At 44.5% G+C, this 18,870-nt stretch overlaps 1 protein-coding gene across 1 annotated transcript in view; it reads right to left on the bottom strand.

Annotated features, from left to right (window-relative positions):
* Positions 1 to 18,384, bottom strand: part of FAM177A1 (family with sequence similarity 177 member A1) — a 28,701-nt gene extending 10,317 nt beyond the window's left edge. The window contains exons 1-2 of the mRNA XM_070427986.1: positions 18,089 to 18,384; positions 7,196 to 7,369 (exon numbers count right to left, since the gene is read on the bottom strand). Of these exons, the coding sequence (XP_070284087.1) occupies positions 7,196 to 7,369; positions 18,089 to 18,253 (339 nt within the window). The 5' untranslated portion in view covers positions 18,254 to 18,384. The remainder of the gene's footprint in view (positions 1 to 7,195; positions 7,370 to 18,088) is intronic.
* Between the last annotated feature and the right edge of the window lie 486 nt (positions 18,385 to 18,870).

Below are 18,870 nucleotides of genomic sequence, written 5' to 3'. Positions count from 1 at the left end.
CCGCACGGATGGCCTGGCCGCACACATGGGGCGGGCTGCACATGGGGTGGGGACCCCTGCCATCCCCTTGTTCAGCCTAAGCTCCGAGCCGATGGCCTGGCCGCACACGGAGCGGGCTGCACATGGGGTGGGGACCCCTGCCATCCCCATGTTCCGCCTGATCTCTGTGCCAAGGGCCTGGCCGCACACGGAGCGGGCTGCACAAGGGACGGGGACCCCGCCTTCGCTGCTTTCCACCTCAGCTCCTCGCAGATGGCCTGGCCGTACACAGAGCGGGCTGCACACGGGGTGGGGACCCCTGCCATCCCCATGTTCCGCCTGATCGCTGTGCCAAGGGCCTGGCCGCACACGGGGCGGGGACCCCGCCTTCGCCGCTTTCCACCTGAGCTCCGCGCAGATGGCCTGGCCGTACACAGAGCGGGCTGCACACGGGGTGGGGGCCCCTGCCATCCCCTCCAGCCTGAGCTGCCTGCCGATGGCCTGGCCTCGCATGGAGCAGGCTGCACACGGGGCGGGGGACCCTGTCATCCCCATGTTCCGCCTGATCTCCACGCCAATGGCCTGGCCGCACAGGGGGCGGGGCCCCACCATCGCCTCCTACCGTTTGAGCCCAGGGCCACTTTTGCCTTGCCACCCGGCTCTTAGCTGCCACTTGGGTTTCCGATCACCTGTGGCAGGCGGCTTCTTCCCCTTTCACCTCCCAGCATTGCGCCTACATATGCAAATTAACTGCCATCTTTGTTGGCAGTTAATTTGCATATCGCCCTGATTAGCCAATGGGAAGGGTAGCGGTTGTACGCTAATTACCATGTTTCTCTTTTATTAGATAGGACTAGAGGCCCGTTGCATGAAGAGATTCGTACAATAGGCCTTCCCTTCCCCTGGCTGCCGGCACCAGCTTTCTTCCGGCACCCGGGATCCAGGCCTTCACTCCGGCCGGAGCCTTCCGTCTTCGTGGCTCCAGATGGAGCCTTCAGTCTTCACTCCACCGCTTCGCCCCTACGTATGCAAATTAACCACCATCTTTGTTGGGTTGATTTGCATACTCTCCTGATTGGCTGGTAAGCATAGCGGAGGGACAGTTAATTTACATGTTTGTCTATTATTAGGTAAGATAGACTAGAGGCCCAATGCACAAAATTCATGCACGGGAGTGGAGGGGTGGGTCCCTCAGCCCAGCCTGCACCCTCTGTAATCTGGGACATCCCTCTCGAAATCCGGGACCTCTGGCTCCTAACCGCTTGCCTGCCTGCTGGCCTGATCGCCCCTAACAGCCTCTGCCTGCCTGCCTGATCGCCCCTAACTGCTCTCCCCTGCCTGCCTGATCATCCCTAACTGCTCTCCCCTGCCTGCCTGATCGTCCCTAACTGCTCTCCCCTGCCTGCCTGATCGCCCCTAACTGCTCTCCCCTGCCTGCCTGATCACCCTAACTGCTCTCCCCTGCCTGCCTGATCACCCTAACTGCTCTCCCCTGCTGGCCTGATCACCCTAACTGCTCTCCCCTGCTGGCCTGATCACCCTAACTGCTCTCTGCCTGCCTGCCATTTCGCCCCTAACTGCTCTCCCCAGCTGGCCTAATCCCCCTTAACTGCTCTCTCCTGCCGGCCTTATACCCCTAATGCCAGCCTGATCTCCCAAACTGCTCTCCCCTGCTGACCTGATCTCCCTAACTGCTCTCCCCTGCTGGCCTGATCGTCCCTAACTGCCTCTGCCTCGGGCCCGCCATCATGGCTTTGTCTGGAAGGACATCCAGAAGGTCACCCAGAAGATGTCCAGTCTAATTAGCATATTACCCTTTTATTAGTATAGATTATCTGTATATTGTATTGTATGTTCACCACCCTAAGTAAAGTCTCCTCCCATCACCATTTATCCTCCCCACTAGTATTTCCTCTTGTACCTCCTCCCCAACCCCCCTTTTCCCTCTGGTAATCACCATACCATTGTCTGTGTCTATGAGTTTGGGGCTTTGTTTTGCTTTGTAAGCTTAATCCCTTCACCTTTTCACCCAGCCCTGCAACCCCCTTCCCCTCTGATAGCTGCCAGTCTGTTCTCTATCAAACAACGAGCTCTTTGTCAGAAGGAAGCAGTCAGACAGACTCGGCATCCCTTGTCCCCAATGGCAGTAGGAGTTTCCTAATCAGAGGGGGAACTGAAAGGAGATTTTAGGGCTGAAATAGACAGGTTTAGGAAATTTTTAAAAATGAAAGGGTCCATGGAAAAAGCACAGGGCTACAGAGCTGCAAAAGGGCACATTTCCATAAGACAAGGAAGCTGGGAGTAGCAAAAGGTCTATATTTACAAAATAAAGGAGGAGGAAGAAAGCCCAAAGAGAATAGGAGAACAAAAGGGAGAAGGAACTTCACATGAGATTTAAGCTCAGGAGTTGCTATAGTGACCAAATCAAAGGGGAATGGTGACTAATCAGAGGGACTATCAAGGCACAAACATCTGCAGCCTTTATAAACCATAGGGAAAAGGGACTCAATGGGACTCTTTCCCCCTCCCCATGTGGGAGTCTGTACTTGTTCTTCAATAAATTTCCACCTTTACTACTAAAAAACATTTTTTAAATATATATTCTTAGAAACACACATATACACATAGTTGAGTAACCCAAATCAAAACTAAATCAAAGGTTAAACAAATGCAGAGAATGTGTTTATTCTTAGGCACATATACTAGTAAGGTAAAATCTAAGGGGAAGTATTACCATAAATAAGACTGCAAGAAAAATCTAGGTCTCCATTTCTTTTTTCTTAAATATATTTTATTGATTTTTTACAGAGAAGAAGGGAGAGGGATAGAGAGTTAGAAACATGGATGAGAGAGAAACATCGATCAGCTGCCTCCTGCACACCCCCTACTGGGGATATGCCCACAACCAAGGTACATGCCCTTGACTGGAATCGAACCTGGGACCGTTCAGTCCAAAGGCCGACGCTCTATCCACTGAGCCAAACCGGTTAGGGCTCTGTTTTCTTTTTAAAAGTAATTATTGTTGAAAGTATTATATATGTCCCCTTCCACCCTTCCTCCCCATCCCCGCTCCTCGACCCCAGGGCTTCAGCACCCTATTGCCCATGTCCATGGGTCATGCATATATGCAAATAAGGTATTCGGGTGATTACCTCCCACCCACCCTCCCCCACCTTCCCTCTGAGATTCCACACTCTGTTCCATGCTCCCATGTCTCTGGATCCATTCTGTTCATCAGTTTATTTTGTTACTTAGATTCCACATATGAATGAGATCATGTGATACTTGTCTTTCTCTGACTGACTTATTTCACTTGGCACGATACTCTCCAAGTCCCTCCATGCTGTTTCAAAGGGTAAGAAATTCTTCTTTTTTACTGCTGCATAGTGTGCCATGGTAAAAATGTACCACAGCTTTTTTATCCATTCATCTACTGATGGGCACTTAGGCTGTTTCCAGATCTCAGCTATTGTAAATTGTGCTGCTATGAACATAGGGGTGCATATATTCTTTCTGATTGGTGCTTTGGATTTAATGTTTAATTTTTTGAGGAAACTCCATACTGTTTTCCATAATGGTTGCACCAGTCTGCATTCCCACCAGCAGTGTACTAGGGTTCTCTTTTCTCCACATCCTCACCAGCACTTTCCATTTGTTGATTTGTTGATGATAGCCATTCTGACAGGTGAGAGATGGTACCTCATTGTCATTTTGATTTGCATCTCTCAGATGATTAGAGACTTTGAACATTTTTTTCATAAGTCTCTTGGCCATCTGTATGTCCTCTTTGTCTATTTAGGTCCTTGACCTATTTTTTTTATTGGATTGTTTGACTTCCTTTTTGTTAAGTTATCTGAGTTCCTTATTAGTTTGGATATTAACTCTTTATCAGACGTATCATTGCCAAGTATGTTCTCCCGTACAGTGGGCTCTCTTTTGATTTTGGTGGTTTCTTTTGCTGTGCAGAAGCTTTTTATTTTGATGTCATCCCACTTATTTATTTTCTCCTTAGTTTATTTTACCTTAGGAGATGTATCTGTAAACATATTGCTACAAGAGACATCTGAGATTTTGCTGACTACTGGTATAGTTTCTTCTAGGACAGCGGTTCTCAACCTGTGAGTTGTGACCCCTTTGGCGGTCGAACGACCCTTTCACAGGGCTCGCCTAAGATCATCCTGCATATCAGATATTTACATTACGATTCATAACAGTAGCAACATTAGTTATGAAGTAGCAACAAAAATAATTTTATGGTTGGGTCACAACATGAGGAACTGTATTTAAAGGGCAAAAAGGTTGAGAACCACTGTTCTAGGATATTTATGGTTTCATGACTTACATTTAAGTCTTTTATCCATTTTGAATTTATTCTCGTGTATGGTGTAAGCTGGTGGTCTCGTTTCATTTTCTTGCATGTATCTGTCCAATTTTCCCAACACCATTTATTGAAAAGACTGTCTTGACTCCAATGTATACTCTTTCCTCCTTTGTCAAATATTACTTAAGTGTAATAGCTTGGGCCGATTTCTGGGTTCTCTATTCTATTCCATTGATCTATATGCCTGTTTTTGTGCCATTACCAGGCTGTTTTGATTACGGTGAGTATAACTTGAAATCTGGTATTGTGATCCCTCCAACTTTGTTTTTCTTTCTCAAAATTGCTGCAGCTATTTGGGATCTTGTTTGATTCCATATAAATTTTTGTAGTGTTTGTTCTAGCTCTATAAAATTTGCCATTGGTATTTTAATAGGTATTACATTGAATCTGTAGATTGCCTTTGGTAGTATGGACATTTTAATGATGTTGATTCCATTTCTTGTTTTCTATCAAGTATACCAGGAGTATTATTAAGTCTTCATTTTAAATGTCAGGGTTTAAAAAAAATATTGAGTCTGTTTTACAAATCTACTATTTAAATACAAGACAATATCTTTGCCCTGGCCGGTTTGGCTCAGTGGATAGAGCGCCGGCCTGCGGACTGAGGGGTCCCAGGTTCGATTCCGGTCAAGGGCATGTACCTTGGTTGCGGGCACGTCCCCAGTGGGAGGTGTGCAGGAGGCAGCTGATCGATGTTTCTCTCTCATCGATGTTTCTGACTCTCTATCCCTCTCCTTTCCTCTCTGTAAAAAATCAATAAAATATATTTTTTTTTTTAAAAAAAAAAGACAATATCTTTTCAAAATTCTTTTGCCTTATCAGACAAAAGTTTACTTTGCTATTATTCATCCTTTAAAAGAAGGGAATCCTGTCATATACAATCACTTAGTGAACCTTCAGGACATTGTGCTAAGTAAAACAAGCCAGTCACAAAAGGACAAATACTTCTTGATTCCACTTATATGAGTTATCTAAAATAATCAAACATAAAAACAGAGAATAGAATAGTGGTTGCCAGAAACTGGGGGAAGGAGGGAACTGGGGAGTTGTTATTCCATCTGTATAACATTTCATTATACAGGATGATTACGTTTTAGAGATCATGTTCTGTACCATGTAGTGACTATAGTTAACAATACCTTATTGTACACTTAACAATTTGTTAAGATGGTAGCTCTAATGTTAAGTGTTCTTATCATAATTTTTTTTTAAACCAATGAATTTTGTGAAAATAGTATAAGAAAGGAAGACATTTTCATAGATAGATTTCTTAGTAGTTACAAAATAGTCATGGAGACGTAAAGTACTACATAGGGAATATAGTCAATAATCCTCCTATCTAATAATAGACAAACATGGTAATTAACCATACCTACGACACGCTTCCCATTGGCTAATCAGGGCGATATACAAATTAACTGTCAACCAAGATGGCGGCCGGCAGCCAGGCAGCTGAAGCAAACAGGAGGCTTGCTTGCTCCAGTGATGGAGGAAGCCAAGGTTCCCCGCCTGCCGCCGCCCAGCTCTGAGCTGCACTCTAAGCAACTATGTTGCAATTATAGAAGCTAAACAATCCCCAGAAACCTGCTTTCAGCCAGCCGGGCCTCAGAGCTGGAGTTGCAACAGTGTTTCAATTATAGAAGCCAAACAAACCGAGGTCTCAGAGCTGGAGCCAAGCCTCAGAGCTAAAGCCGGCTCTCAGCTCCAGTGACAGTCACAGAAGGTAAATAAATCCCAGAATAAAAAAAAAAAGAAAAAAAAGGAGAGGTTGGGAGCTTCAGTCACCCGCCAGCCTGAAAACGGCCCTCAGCCCCTCACCCAGACTGGCCAAGCACCCCAGTGGGGACCCCCACCCTGAAGGGGGTGTGACCAGCTGCAAACAGCCATCATCCCCTCATCCAGGCTGGCGAGGCACCCCAGCGGGACCCCCACCCTGATCCAGGACACCCTTCAGGGCAAACCAGCCGTCCCCAACCCGTGGACCAGGCCTCTATCCTATATAGTAAAAGGGTAATATGCAAACTGACCCTAACAGCAGAAGGACTGGGAATGACTGGTCACTATGACACACACTGACCACCAGGGGGCAGACGCTCAATGCAGGAGCTGCCCTCTGGTGGCCAGGGTGCTCTCACATGGGAGGAGCTCTGCTCAGCCACAAGCCAAGCTGATGGCTGCCAGTACAGCGGTGGTGGTGGGAGCCTCTCCTGCCTCCTCAGCAGCGCTAAGGATGTCCGACTGCAGTTTAGGCCTGCTCCCCGCTGGCAGGTGGACATCCCCCGAGGGCTGCCGGGCTGCCAGAGGGATGTCTGATTGCCATCTTAGGCCCAATCCCCCGGGGAGCGGGCCTAAGCCAGCAGGTCATCCCCTGAGGGGTCCCAGACTGGGAGAGGGCACAGGCCGGGCTGAGGGACCCCCCTCCCACCCTCCCCGAGTGCACAAATTTTTGTGCACCAGGCCTCTAGTATTCTAATAACTATGTATGGTGTCAGCTGGGTATGAGATTTATCAGGATAATCACTTGGTAAGTTATACTGTCTAATCACTGGGGCGTACACCTAAAACTAATATAATATTGTATGTCAACTGTAATTAAAACCTTAAAAAATGATTAAAAATAAAATAAAACAAAACTATTTCAGGCTTCTGAAATGCAGGAAATATTTCCATCCATATTGTATAAAAATACTATTTTTTACCAAAATTATAATGCATCATTTTATAATCAGAATATAGATGACCAAAACCTCAGAAGTCCCCTCCCATTCAATGGGGAAACAAATCAATCTAACCAAAACCCACTGACACACAAAAAATCGCTATTATCAAACCTACCGGATCAACAGTAGGCAAAACATCTTTCTTTTCCAGGCCATCGACTTCATCTTCATCCGTGCTATATTCTTCCATTGTTTCACCACTGACAAAGTGGATGACTCTCCTTGGGACTTTCTTCTTTTTTCCGATGACTCCCAGTTCTACATTTTCAAAGCTTCTTTCATTACTCATCTAATGTTGATAATAAATTAAGAAAATGAGAGTTTCAAGTGAGATTAATATTCATTCATATGACCAAAAAAATTCCAGGTTGCTTTATTTTAGGGAATAAGAACATAAGCCAATTCTTAAACAGTTTTTAAAAAAATTAAACAGCCCTGACCGGTTTGGCTCAGTGGACAGAGCACCAGCCTGCGGACCAAAGGGCCCCGGGTTCGGTTCCAGTCAAGGGCATGTACCTTGGTTGCAGGCTCCTCCCCAGCCCCAGCCATGGTCAGGCCTCCTGCAGGAGGCAACCAATCGATGTGTTTCTCTTACATCAATATTTCTCTCTGTCTTTCCCTCTCTCTTCTATTCTCTCTAAAAATCAATGGAAAAATATCGAGTGAGAATTAACAAAAACAAACAAACAAAAAATAAATAAATAAAGGTGACTAAATGTTTAAAATAAAAAAATAAAACAGATCATATACACACAAAAGCATCAATAGCATTTAAAAAGAGTTTAATCAATAATAAAGCAAACATCTGCATAGTCAATAACAAGGTGAAAAAACAGAACTTAACCAATTAAGTTTAATTTTGTTTAAGTAAACAGCTAAGAAATCAAGCACCACACTTCAAGTCATAGCAATTCCAACACTGTATAATATGTGAAGACATGCTGAACATCAATCATTTTAAAGACTAACACTGCCCTGGTCAGTTTGGCTCAGTGGATAGAGCATCGACCTGCGGACTGAAGGGTCCCAGGTTCGATTCCGGTCAAGGGCATGTACCTTGGTTGCAGGCACATCTCCAGTGGGAGATATGTAGGAGGCAGCTGATCAATGTTTCTCTCTCATCGATGTTTCTAACTCTCTATCCCTCTCCCTTCCTCTCTGTAAAAAATCAATAAAATATATTTTAAAAAAATAAAGACTAACACTAATTATGGCTGAGTTAATGTGTAATATCAAGAGAAAATCATATGACACACATATACATATGTTAAATACATAAAAAAACTGTTTATATTAAGAAAGTCTAATTAGTATTTGAATTTGAGCTTAGCTATGTGTGAGCGAAACAAAACCAGTTCAGCTAATTCTGAAGCTCTCCTTTTCTCAAAACAGGAGTCCTAAATTCAAATGCCTTTTAGGGCCAAACAGGTACCAAAATGAATAAAGCTACAGATGGCAGGATAGATGCTTTAGAGAAAAAATGCCTCAACTAAAGACATTAAATTGAAAATAATTTTAAAGCACTGTGCAGGTCAAATAAAACTCATTTATAAACCAGATCTGTAAAGCAGGCCATCAGTGTTTTATCTCTGAACTTCCAGATTTCTTAGTCAATAATATACAGGTGACAACAGAGTTTTTCTGATAGTAAAAAATTTTACAAATTTTTAAAGTATAATACTTAAGTCTATGGAATTCTAATTATATCCAATTCCACTCCTACATATATATAGCCAAGTGCCAAACTCAGAGTAAGTGCAAACAATGGGAGAATATAAGTAACTTTTTTTTCCCCTCTCACCTTGCCTCAGGTTTAAACTCCTAAGAAAACCTTCATTGAATCTTCTTACCTGAAGATTTTGAAAAGGCACAGTAATAATTGTGGGGGGAAAAAATCTGGCAACAGTGAAAATGGGGGAGGAGGGAATGATCAAGGGGGCTTTTTGTTCACATTTTAATTTTGTTTTGTTTTTGTGATGAGGATGTGTTCATGTATTACTGATACAATTTAAAAAGTAAACCAAAGCAAAATGATACAGGACTACAGGACTGTCATGATTAGAATCCATGTCTGTAGGATTCTCTAGGATAGTCCAGAGTTTAAAATTTTGTCTTCTATAAGGATTCTTAAACTTATAAATATGACCAAACATAATTTAAATCCATGATTATTGTTCAACTACTAGTTAAGTTTTCTGAACTACATTTGCAGAGAGGGACTGTACTGATAAAAAATTCTAGTTGACTAGAATTGCCAAGTTATGTAAGTATAAGTAACTTTACTTTATGCATTGTTCCTCTTAATCTTCTAAGGTCCTTCTTAGAAAATAGATATGGTTCTTCTGTGTCATTCACTTGCCAAAAGTAAATTTAGTAATAAGCCAGGATTTGAATCAAGATACAGTATATCCAAAGAATTCAGGCATTCATTGTTCCATTAAGCACATGGTCATCACTGGCAGAACTATCACTGCTGTATACTCTAGTAGCAAACTGAGATCATGAAAACCTTGATAGCATGGGCTATCTATGAATTAATCTTTAAAAAAAAATTTCCTTAGCCTGTCCTAAGGGCTCAAACAAAACCCAGCCCTTAATAAAGAAAGACCAATCCATTTAGTGTGTCCATTAAAAAAATGGACAACATATGGCCTATCCACATCTCCTTTCTTCTATCCCTGATCCCTAGCCACAGTAAGCCCTTCCTACCCAATCTCATATTACCCCTTGATGTAAGATTTGGTTTGGATTGTCCTGACATCAAAGTCTCCTTTTGGACCATGACTTTTTGAATTCCCTTTTAGACAAGGGAAAGTCAGAAGAGCTGGTTTAGATCTCCAGTCATCATGCTAACTAGATGGATCTGATGTCAAAGCAACAATCCCTGTCAGTGAATAGAGCTGAGAGCATTCACAGTACATCACCATGCTCCCTTCTGCGCCCAACCCACTCCCATCAGAGCAGAAGCAGCTTCTCACGGCTCCCTAAGCAATCTCTCAGTGGCTCAACTACTGTATCTTCCTTCGACAACTTTAGTAAATCAAAACACTCTGGCTGGGTCATAACATCTAGTATAAACTTAGTTACTATCTCTATTCTATGACTTTTGGTTATATTCTTTCCAAAACATTTTTTAAAAAATCTATCCAGCCGGCGTGGCTCAGTGGTTGAGCATTGACCTATGAACCAGGAGTTCAAGGTTTGATTCCTGGTCAGGGCATATGCCCAGGTTGCAGGCTCGATCCCCAGCAAGGGGCATGCAGGAGGCAGCTGATTAATGATTCTCTCTCATCATTGATGTTTCTATCTGTCTCTCCCTTCCTTTTTGAAATCAATAAAAATATACTTTAAAATAAATAATTAAATAAATAAATAAATCTACAAAAGGGCAGAGAGGTGAATGGGGGAAGATTAACCAGGAAACCTATATGCATATATGCATAGCCCATGGACACAGACAATAGTGTGGTGAAGGCCTGGGAAGGGCGGGTATGGGGGGGGGGGGGGAAGACAATGGGAAAAAAAAACACAAAGGGGAGGATCTATAATACTATCAACAATAAAGATAAATTTCTTAAAAATCTATAAAAAAGAAGGCTGAAACACAAAATTTTTTTCCTAAGCAAAATTTTTATTTTAAAATAAAAATTCCTTCAGATCTTCACTTACACAACAAATAGTTATAATTAAATCTTTCCTAACTCACAAGCATTATAATTTATAATTACTGAACATTTGCCCAGTTTTCCAGGAAAATATCTGCACACTACACATCAGGAAATGCTCTTAGGAATCAACACGGGATAAATGAAAAACTAAAAGGTCACAGCTTTTGCTTTCATGCACAGTAAACCTAGTTGTGTCTTCATAAATTACAGGAACCTTATCTTTCTTACCTGTTTTAGCCAACATTCATACTAGTGCATCCCTTCTGTGAAAGACATTGCTGATATGGTAGGAAATACAGAGGGAAATGAGCCAGTCCCCGCCCTAGGGGGATATGGAAAATACACCCACAAGGACAGAGCACAGCTAGTGAAGTAACTCAGGAGGAATGGTAACAAAAGGAAAAGGTGACCTCACCTGGGCCCTGAAAAATGAGAAAGATACCACACAGGAGATGGAAAGGGAGAGCACTTCTGACTGAAAGGACATAAATGTTCAGTTCAGTTGCAGTAACAAAAGCAACCCCCAGATCAGGTTCAAAATTGAAAAGCTACATGTACAAAAAGGCAAAAGCATCTATTCTACTTGCTTTAAAAGAAAACTGTAACTCATTCTAGCTGCATGCAAAGTAGAAACGAGGAACGAGGGGTGACTCTTTGCCTGTCAGTATCAGAGACGGGCTGGAATCAGGGCAACAGACTTTAAGCTGGAGGAGTGCTCCCTGGTCTTCAGAGCTGTCAGCCAGGGGATGGGGGCTCTTTTCCCTCACCTCCTTGGGGGCCTAGGCATTGGGGGGACCAACTGCTGCAGTTGTGCCAACAAGGCAGAACTATGACAAAACTGCTGGTTACCAAAGGCTTCTCTGTACCACACACAGTCAGTTCTCAACCAGAGAACTGGAAGAGTCAGTTCTCCCAGGGTATACTTTGGAGCCACTGGCACAGAACTAAGGAAATCCCTCTCCTAAGAACACACCTGTGCCTGATGGATCCCAACCCAAGTTACCTTGATGCCCCAGCTCAGAATAAATGGGGTTCCTTCGGCTGGGGAACCTCAGCCCTGAACCACAGCTCCTCCAACGGGGAGCACTGTCACCAGATCCAGGCCCAGCTGGAGCAGTAACAGCCACTCTAGCATGGCAGAGATTTCAGGTCCTCACCCCACCAATGAAAGGCTACAAGAGAGGTTGCGCCCAGGTTTCACACATTGAACCATCTGAGCACATCCTGGCTGGTGCCCAAGGGCCACTTCCCAAAGCCAGGCCTCCACGCCTCCATGGACCACGGGTGGGCCGGTGAGCGACTGAGGGCTCAGAGCAAGTGCTGGGGTCGGAGGCGGGCTTCGCCCGCAGCTGGGAAGGAGCACGTACATGGGTTCCCCGGGCTTCCCACTCCGAGGACAGAGCCTGTTACCTCCAGCTCCACAACTCTGGCACCCAGCACCAGGCTCGGGCTGGGGGCTCCAACCCAACTCCAGACTCCGATCTGACGCCATGACCCGTGTGCTGACTCATTGTGGTTGACCCAGGTCGACTTCAGGAGCAAGACAGGGGCAAGAGCGGGCATGCAGGCCAAGGAGGCTTTCTCACCCACTGTCTGCCCTCCAGACGCAGCCCTACCCGTGCCCTCAGAGCCACCATGCAACCCAGGCATGTGCCCTTGACCGGAATCGAACCCGTGACCCTTCAGTCCGCGGATGCTCTATCTACGGAGCCAAACCAGCTAGGGCTCCACAGATTTTGAGTGGAAAAGAGAAAGAGAGAAACAGCGATGTGAGAGAAGCACATGGATTGGTTGCCTCCTGCCGGGGAGGAGCCTGCAACTGAGGTACCTGCCCTTGACTGGAATCAACCCAGGAACCTTGGGTGAGCAGGCCAAGGCTCTATCCACAAGCAAAACCAGCTGGGATAATAAAAATATTTTTTAATGGCATTTTAGCCCTAGCTGGTTTGGCTCAGTGGATAGAGCATCAACCTGTGGACTGAAGGGTCCTGGGTTCGATTCCAGTCAAGGGCACATGCGCGGGTTGCAGGCTTGATCCCCAGCAGGGGGTGTGCAGGAGGCAGCTGATCAATGATTCTCTCTCATCATTGATGTTTCTATCTCTCTCTCCCTTTCCCTTCCACTCTGAGATCAATAAAAATATATAAGTATTTTTATATACTGGCGTGGCTCAGTGGTTGAGCGCTGGCCTATGAACCAGGAAGTCAGAGTTCAATTCCTGGTCAGGGCACATACCCAGGTTGTGGGCTGAATCCCCAGTAAGGAGCGTTCAGGAGGCAGCAGATCAATGATTCTCATCATTGATATTTCTATCTATCTCTCCCTTTCTCTCTAAAATCAATTTAAAATATATATATATATTTTTAAAGGCATTTTATTTGCTCTAATAATTATATTTCAGAGAAAGATTTTTACTAATGAGACTTTTAAGGAATTTTTTAAATTTAATATTAATTTTTTATAGTAAAACCCAAGTTTATCATCTTAAGCATGAGTGAGCAAAGTTTTCCTGTAAAGGCCAGAAAGTATTTTACGCTTTGCAGCTATAGTATCTGTCACAACTACTGAACTCTGCGAAAGCAGCCACAGACAATCCATAATGACTGGGCATAACTTTGTCTCAATAAAATTTTATATAAACTGGTGGTTGGTAGGATCTGGCCCATAGCTTATAATTTGTCAACCTCTTTTCTGAAACCAGATTGGCATATTTAAAAATCTGTGAAAGAGCTTGGCCAATGTGGCTCAGTTGGTTGAGCATCGTCCCATGACCTGGAGGTTGCCTGATAGATTCCCCTCAGGGCACATGCCTAAGTGCAGGAGGCAGCCAATAGATGTCTCTCTCTCATCAGTTTCTATCTCTCCCTCTTCCTTCTCTCTGAAATCAGTTTTTTTTAAAAAAACAACATATTTTTTAAAAATCTGTGAAAGAATCTAGACATGTGATTCCAACCTCTTCTTGGGGTGGAGGAGTCAGTTATGGGAGGTATTTGAAAACCAACCAGAAAGTGGTTTAGTACAAAATTTCCAACAATTATAAATAGAAGTTATTTTCTGAATTTTGCAAACATTTTATTTTTACAGTAAAACAGTAATCTGCAAATAAAAATGGTACTGTCAATTATACAAATTCTCTTTTAACAAACTGCAGATATCTGAAAATACAGTTTTAACACCAGGAAATTATGAGATGTAATGTCATAAAAAAATGTTATACGTTTGATTATATTTTATAATCAACCAGTCTATTATTCTGCTTTCTTGTTCCTCAGTGCCTGTTTTTAATGGCAATATGCTTTTTATAAACTCCCATGGCAGCCAGAATTTCTTTAAAACATTTACTTTCCCAATTAGGTGGTTAGCAACATAGGAGTAGGAAGTGTATCCTTCATTGCTATATCCTTTAGCCTACAGCTCCTGGCACATGGTAAGTGCTTGGTAGCAGAGCTGCTAAATAATGCTAAATGAAGTAGTAGTGAAATTTTAATTCCTTTCATTCTAATTAAGTCTAGTCAGAGAAGCTGCTGGTTTGAGGCCTAATGCTAAACACAAATCAAAGCTCCTATCTCTTTTTTTAAAAAATATATTTTATTGATTTTTTACAGAGAGGAAGGAAGAGGGATAGAGAGTTAGAAACATGGATGAGAAACATCGATCAGCTGCCTCCTGCACACCCCCTACTGGGGATGTGTCCACAACCAAAGTACATGCCCTTGACCGGAATCGAACCTGGGGCCCTTCAGGCCACAGGCCGACGCTCTATCCACTGAGCCAAACAAGTTAGGGCAAAGCTCCTATCTCTTACTCCCTTCCCTACACTTGGGACTTCTCAGTTCTGACAAACTAATAAAGGAGTACAGGATGGCAGCCTCTCCTTCCATCCAAATCTCCACCTCATTGATCTCTTCCCTTACTGTGGTCAAACCCCTAGGCACAGATGTGGAGTTCCCAAAGATGTTTCTGCTTCAGGAATGTGTGAATGAGAGAGCAAGAAGAGAAAGTTAGAAAAATAATATGTATAGTATGAACCCATGTTTGTTTAATAAGAAATATTATTATATATGCATAGGAAATCCCAGAAAGAATATACCAGAAACATAGTGACTTTAGGAGAATGTGAATGTGAGGAACAAGTGATGGGGGGATTCCTATGACTTTACTTTTTGCTCTAGGGCAGCGGTTCTCAACCTGTGGGTCGTGACCCCTTTGGAGGTCGTACGACCCTTTCACAGGGGTCGCCTAAGACCATTGGAAAACACATATATAATTACATATTGTTTTTGTGATTAATCACTATGCTTTAATTATGTTCAATCTGTAACAATGAGATTAGGGGTCACCACAACATGAGGAACTGTATTAAAGGCTCACGGCATTAGGAAGGTTGAGAACCACTGCCCTAGGGCCTTTTTTACTGTTTAAGTATTTGTTTTATTATTTTTTAACCAAGGATATGAAAACAACATAATGTCACCAACCCAAAACAAAGAGCCTCGCCCTAACTGGTTTGGCTCAGTGGATAGAGCGTCAGCCTGAGGACTGAAAGGTCCTAGGTTTAATTCTAGTCAAGGGTACATGCCCAGGTTGTGGGCTCGATGCCCAGTGGGGGGAGTGCAGGAGGCAGCTGATCAATGATTCTCTCTCATCACTGATGTTTCTATCTCTCGCTCCCTCTCCCTTGCTCTCTGAAATCAATAAAAAATGTATTAAAAAAATAAAAGTAATGAAAGAAATTATGAACAGCTTTGAGATAATAACTTAAAAAACAACAACAAAGAGCCTCTCTTCATTTATCTGGTTAGTCAGTATGGGTATGTTTACTTTGCCATTAAGTGTCAAAGCTTAAGTAATAATGAAAACAATTATAGTAACAGAAGAAAAAATCAAATGGAAAACACATCAAGTACTGTGGACTTAAAAGTTCAATTCAACTGTGCCTGTCAACAACAGGTCTCAAATAAAGTGAAAAGTGGCTTCCTAATCAATTACCATTACCCCCTGAATTCCTCCCAGCCTACCTTCCTCCTTCAGTAGAAGAAAAACAAGAAATTACATATAAAGAGTAGTATGTAGAAAAGTTTTTGTTAATGCAAACTAACATTAACTAACATTAAGAGAGCTATACTAACATTCAGACACTGTTCTCTGGGAATCTGTAGTTTGGGGCAAATGTTTCACTAACATTCAAGTAGTTAAGTCTCAAAAATGAAGCTACTGAAAAAGCTTCATTCTCAATGAAGGTGGGAAGATTTCTATACAGGAGCAAAGCTAAATTTTTAATAGCCAAAGTGTATATAATTGAGCTGGTTTCAAGTTAAAGCAATATTTTCATTAGTTTTATCTGACCAAAGATCCTAAACTACCATTTTAGAGTACCAAATTCAAAACAAATTAAACCTCCAAACCTTACCTAACTCTCTAAACTTATGCTATCCAAAACAGTAATCATTTGCCACATGTGGTTAATTATTGCTCATGTGCAATGTGGCTAGTTCAACGGAAATTGCAGTAGGGTTTAAAATGCATATAGGAGGACACACAGATGGCCAAGAGACATATGAAAACATGCTCAAAGTCACTAATCATCTAAAAGATGCAAATCAAAACGACCATGAGGTACCATCTCACACCTGTCAGAATGGCTATCATCCACAAATGAACAAACGACAAGTGCTGGCGAGGATGTGGAGAAAAAGGAACCCTCGTGCACTGCTGGTGGGAATGCAGGCTGGTGCACCCACAGTGGAGAACAGTATGGAGTTTCCTCAAAAAGTTAAAAATAGAACTGCTATTTGACCCAGTAATCCCACTTCTAGGAATATATCCCAAGAAATCAGAATCACCAATCAGAAAGGATATATGCACCCCTATGTTCACAGCAGCACAATTTATAATAGCTAAGATTTGGAAACAGCCTAAGTGCCCATCAGCAGATGAGTGGATTAAAAAACTGTGATACATCTACACAATGGAAAACTACACTGTGGTCAAAAAAAAAAAAAAAGAAGGAATTCTTACTATTTGCAACAGCATGGATGGAACTGGAGAGCATTATGCTAAGTGAAATAAGCCAGTCAGAGAAAGATAAATTCCTCATGCTCTCACTCATTTGAGGAATATAATGAACAAAAACAGATCCAGAGACTGAGAAGCATCAATCAGATGCTCAAACCTCAGAGGGAAGTAGGGGAGGGTGGGGGTAAGGGGGAGAGAGCAACCAAAGGACTTGTATGCATGCATATAAGCATAACCAATGGACACGCGGGGGGGGGGGGGGGGGGGGCGGGGGGGGGGCAAGGGGGGATAAGGACACATATGTAATACCTTAATCAATAAAGAAAATAAAAATAAAAAATAAAATAAAACGCATACAGGATTTCACAGACTGGTACCAAAAAGAGAATGTAAAATATCTCATTGATAACTTTCACATTAATTACATGTTGAAATCTGTGTTCTGAAAACTGAATTAAATACAATATAATATTAAAGTTAAGTTCAATTCATATTAATTACATGTTAAATTTTTTTAACTGGGTTAAATAGAATATAATATCGACTTCACGGATTTCGTTTTACTTTTTAAAAAAATGTTTTTATTGACTTAGAGAAGGGAGGAGAGAGAAACATCAATGAGAGAAAATCATTGATCGGCTGCCTCCTGCCCGCCCCCTACTGGGGATCCAGCCCGCAACCCCCTCTGACCCGGAACCCAACCGGGACCTCCCGGCTCGTGGGGCCACAACGCTCAACCACTGAGCCACACCGGCGCGGCTCTTTTTACTTTTCCGATGTGGCTCCTAGGAAATGCAGCATTTCCGATGAGGCTAGCACTGTACTTCTACTGGAGAGTGCAACCCTGGGCCTCAGTTACCTCGCTGGTGAACGGGGTAAGTCCCACCTCAGGCAGAAGCTAGAGGGATTAAATGAAAACGCCTGCAAACAGGAGCCCTGATTTGCTACCAGCTCAGCCAAGGGCAGCAGCCAGGTCGGGAGCTGCAAACGGAGAGACCGAGACGGGACCGAGCCGCGCCTCCTGCCACCAGGCCGCCTGGGGGACACGCCCGCATTCTCTCGCTCACAGACCCGAGGCTCCACGATCACCCCTGGAAACAGGGGCCGCCCCCCTACCCCCCGCCCCGCGCCTGAGGCGCAGCCAGCGGAGGGGTCCGCGAGGGGTCCCTCCTCCACGCCGGTGTTTATGAGCCGAGGCGGGGACACTGAGGGCGGCCTGCTCGGAGCAATGCCGGGCGCGCCCCAGGCAGCCGCGGACCCGGCAGAGAGGAGGCCGCGCTCCCCGGGCCTCGCCTCGGCCGCCCCTCCCTCGGAGCCTCGCCTACCTGCCGCGCTGGGTCGCGGAAAGCCGCGGCGGCCGCAGCTCCCGAGGCTGCGACGGCTTCTCCCGCCTCCGCACGGCTCCCTGGCTCCCGCTCCATCGTCGTCGCCGCCACGGGGCTGCTGGCGCTGGCGAGGTAGAGCGTGATGGCCGACAAGCCCGCTTCCATCCTCCGCCCGCCCGCCCAGTCGTGGACAGAGCCCGGTCCGCCAACCGAGCCGGAGGGCGGGGCCTGCGGGCGCCCGGACGGCGGGGCTCGGCTGCCGGGCTCGGCCAACCGCGGCCGGCGAGGCCCAACCACCTGCTCCCGCCCTGCGCGGCTCCCGCTTCCGGCCCGCGCGGCTCCCGCTTCCGGTCCGCCCACCCGGAGCGCCCGGCCCCTCCTGGTGACGTCGGGCCTGGTTACCTGCACCTGGAGCTGGGCTTTGGGCTCTGCGCAGCCTCTCGCCTGCATCCTGCGAAATCGCCCTCCCAGACTTTGGTTTCTGTGCTTGTGAGATGGGAACAGCTGCTAATGGTCCTGAAAGGCTGGGGCTGAAATGTGGCTGCTGAAAAAAAAAAACTTAAATGCATGGCGGCTCATGCTACCTACTCCATCCCCAACCTGGAGGACAGTCCAGCCAAAATAGCCTTGAAAGAAGAGCCCCGAGGGTGAATTTCACTTACACGTGTCTGAAATAGTGAAAGGTCACTGTAGACAAGTTAAGGTGTTACAGGAAAACCGGACCAGAACCAAACAGCGCCCTGAGAGTTTGGAGTTACACTTTATTCACCACGGTGGGCTTA

Source organism: Myotis yumanensis, unplaced genomic scaffold, assembly GCF_028538775.1.
Source record: "Myotis yumanensis isolate MYYU_CA2020_CCGP unplaced genomic scaffold, mMyoYum1.0.hap1 SCAF_1, whole genome shotgun sequence".
Taxonomy (NCBI): Eukaryota; Metazoa; Chordata; class Mammalia; order Chiroptera; family Vespertilionidae; genus Myotis; species Myotis yumanensis.
This window is presented reverse-complemented; position numbering and strand designations above follow the sequence as displayed.